Source organism: Aplysia californica, unplaced genomic scaffold (assembly GCF_000002075.1).
Source record: "Aplysia californica isolate F4 #8 unplaced genomic scaffold, AplCal3.0 scaffold00191, whole genome shotgun sequence".
NCBI classification, from domain to species: Eukaryota; Metazoa; Mollusca; class Gastropoda; order Aplysiida; family Aplysiidae; genus Aplysia; species Aplysia californica.
This window is the reverse complement of record NW_004797461.1, coordinates 955,255-958,191: the sequence shown is the minus strand read 5'-3', so window position 1 is coordinate 958,191 and position 2,937 is coordinate 955,255. Positions and strand designations below refer to the sequence as shown.

Genomic DNA, 2,937 nt, shown 5'->3' with positions numbered 1-2,937 from the left:
TACGCACAAAAAACCTACTTATACTGATATGTTCTGCTTTCAATTCTTCTGTGCATAGATCTAAAACATGAAAATTCTTGTTGAAAAAGTGCAAAACATGTTGAGAATGAGGTTAGGGTAACTTGCATAATTTTTGCATAATTTTGCATTTGTCCTGCATAATTTGGCCATCTAAATCTGCATTATTCTGCGGGGACAGAAGGAATTAAAGGCATCACATCATACGCATTAAATCAAATAATATCAAAGAAGAAATTGCCATAACTTTCTGTTGTGTGCATTGACCACAGGGTCTGGTGACTTACCTCAAACACAATGACGAAAGCCAGTCGGATAGCGAGAAGCTTCCAGTAGAACATCGTGTGGTCACCATTCTCATCTCGAAAATCTCGGTACCTGAGCAAAGAAATCGGGGAGTTACATTGCATGCTGAGTTGAGACTATAGTCATTGAATAAATTATTCAACTACATGTATTCTAATTAAAATCACAGAAACTGAATAGGAAACAAAAAAATAAAAAATAAAAATGGGAAGACATGGAATAACACCAAGAGACTAGCCCAGGGTAGAGAAAGGTAGAAATGAAAAGTACTTGTTTGGGCCTATACCCTGATGCAGGATGAGAAAGGCAATGATACTGATGATGATTCTAATTAAGTAGTGGTTGTGGAGAGTAACTCTGGTGAGACCCAAGTTCTATTTAAATATTTTTTTCTCAAGGTGTTCAAAAGGTTATTACTCTCTCTCTCTCTCTCTCTCTCTCTCTCTCTCCCCCTCTCTCTCTCCCACTCCCCCCCTCTCTCTCCCCTCTTCCACTCTCCCCCTGTCCAGCGTGTTGTTGGGTGACACAGCCAGTGTGAAGTTTGTGCATCTCTCTCCCTCTACCCTCTCCCCCTCTCTCTTTCCCTCTCACTTCCCCTCCCTCCCCTCTCTCCCCCCACTCCCCCACTCCCTGACCTGCAAGTCTCGTCCAGGGTGTTGTTGGGTGACACAGCCAGTGTGAAGTTGGTGTAGCCATGCAGGTCCCACTCGTACTCATACTGATACAGTAGGCGAGGCAGGAACTCCGAGGTGAAGGCGATGAGGAACGCCTGTTGAGTGGGAGGGGGGGGGGGCGCATAGATTTGAGTGAAGAGTTGAATACATATATATATATATCAACACAATATAGTGAACCACACGCCAATGTCTTGGTCTCTCTCTCTCTCTTTCACACACACACACACACACACACATACACACACACACACGCACACACACACACACACACACACACACACACACACACACACACACACACACACACACACAAGACTCTACTCACTTTACTGATGACCACGAGCTGCGCAAAAGACTCCAGTATAGTGAACCACACGCCAATATCTGTCTGTCTGTCTGTGTGTCTGTGTGTCTGTCTGTGTGTCTGTGTGTCTGTCTGTGTGTCTGTCTGTGTGTCTGTCTGTCTGTGTGTCTGTCTGTGTGTCTGTCTGTCTGTCTGTCTGTCTGTCTATTAATCTATCTATCAACTCACATTACTGATGACCGCGAGCTGCGCCAAAGACTCCAGTATAGTGAACCACACGCCAATATCCTGGGCTCGCTCTGCCACGGGTCTCCGGGTCTCACAGACAAACTTGTGAGCGTCCAGGCGTATTTCTACCCAGTTGTTGAGCAGGGCAAACAGAGGGGCGAGCGGGAAGGCAGCCACGAAGATGGTGATGAAGCCGAACTGGAGAACTGGGGAGATGGATGGATGGAGGGATGGATAGATGGATGAATGGATGGATGGATGGATGGACGGATGGTTGGGTGGGTGGATGGATGGATAGATGGATCATCCAACAGAGAGAGGGAGAGAGAGAGAGAGAGAGAGAGAGAGAGAGAGAGAGAGAGAGAGAAAGAGAGACAGAGAGTAGACAGAGTGAGGGGTGGCATGGACAGGGACACAAACACCGACACAGATAAACACAGATAGAGACAGAGACACAGACAATCAGAAAAAGAAATAAAAACAGAGAGAGAGAGAGAGAGAGAGAGAGCAAGAGAGAGAGAGAGAGAGAGAGAGAGAGAGAGAGAGAGAGAGAGAGAGAGAAAGAGAGACAGAGAGTAGACAGAGTGAGGGGTGGCATGGACAGGGACACAAACACCGACACAGATAAACACAGATAGAGACAGAGACACAGACAATCAGAAAAAGAAATAAAAACAGAGAGAGAGAGAGAGAGAGAGAGAGCAAGAGAGAGAGAGAGAGAGAGAGAGAGAGAGAGAGAGAGAGAGAGAGAGAGAGAGAGAAAGGAAGAAAAAGAGAGAGAAAGAAAGAAAGAGAGAGAAAAAGGAAGAGAGAGAGAGATACCACCACAAATAAAGAATGCAGCATCCTAAATGATATTCAAGCACCCCTCACCCCACCCCACCCCATCCCACCCTACACCCACCTACCCCCACCCCCACTCCCATCCCGCCCCAAACCCACCCACCCCGCACACGTACTCACCCACCCGCCCCCTTGTACTCACCCATCTCCAGATACTCCTGGAACAGTCCCTCGTTCTCGATCAGCTCATAGTCGTCCTCCCACCGAGACACCTGGCCACCCTTCACCAGACGCGTCTTGAAACGGTGCCAGTAACCTTTCAATTTTCTGGGGAAAATAAAAAAAGTACATGTATATTAATTCTGTCCCATGTCAACCAATCTACGAACAAAGCAGAAGACCTTTTATAAAATACCTTTTTTTTCCGAATTGCTTTTAGAAATGAAAACTATATCAACCTAACATTATCAGAAAGTAAGCGTTCATGGACAAATAAGGGAGGGAACTACTTCTGGTATATAATTTAATAAAAATAATTTTTGTGGTTCTGTCCCTATTGTTGACACATTGTTGAGCAATCTCTCGCTCCTCCATAACATCAACCTTTCTCTCGCCCCACTC

General features: G+C 45.9%; 1 protein-coding gene across 1 annotated transcript in view; it reads right to left on the bottom strand.

Annotated features, from left to right (window-relative positions):
• LOC101863672 (anoctamin-7) overlaps positions 1–2,937 on the bottom strand; it is a 38,913-nt gene that overhangs the window by 6,785 nt on the left and 29,191 nt on the right. Inside the window, exons 12-15 of the mRNA XM_035969882.1 lie at positions 2,519–2,643; positions 1,534–1,739; positions 960–1,093; positions 306–396 (exon numbers count right to left, since the gene is read on the bottom strand). Coding sequence (XP_035825775.1) covers positions 306–396; positions 960–1,093; positions 1,534–1,739; positions 2,519–2,643 — 556 coding nt within the window. The remainder of the gene's footprint in view (positions 1–305; positions 397–959; positions 1,094–1,533; positions 1,740–2,518; positions 2,644–2,937) is intronic.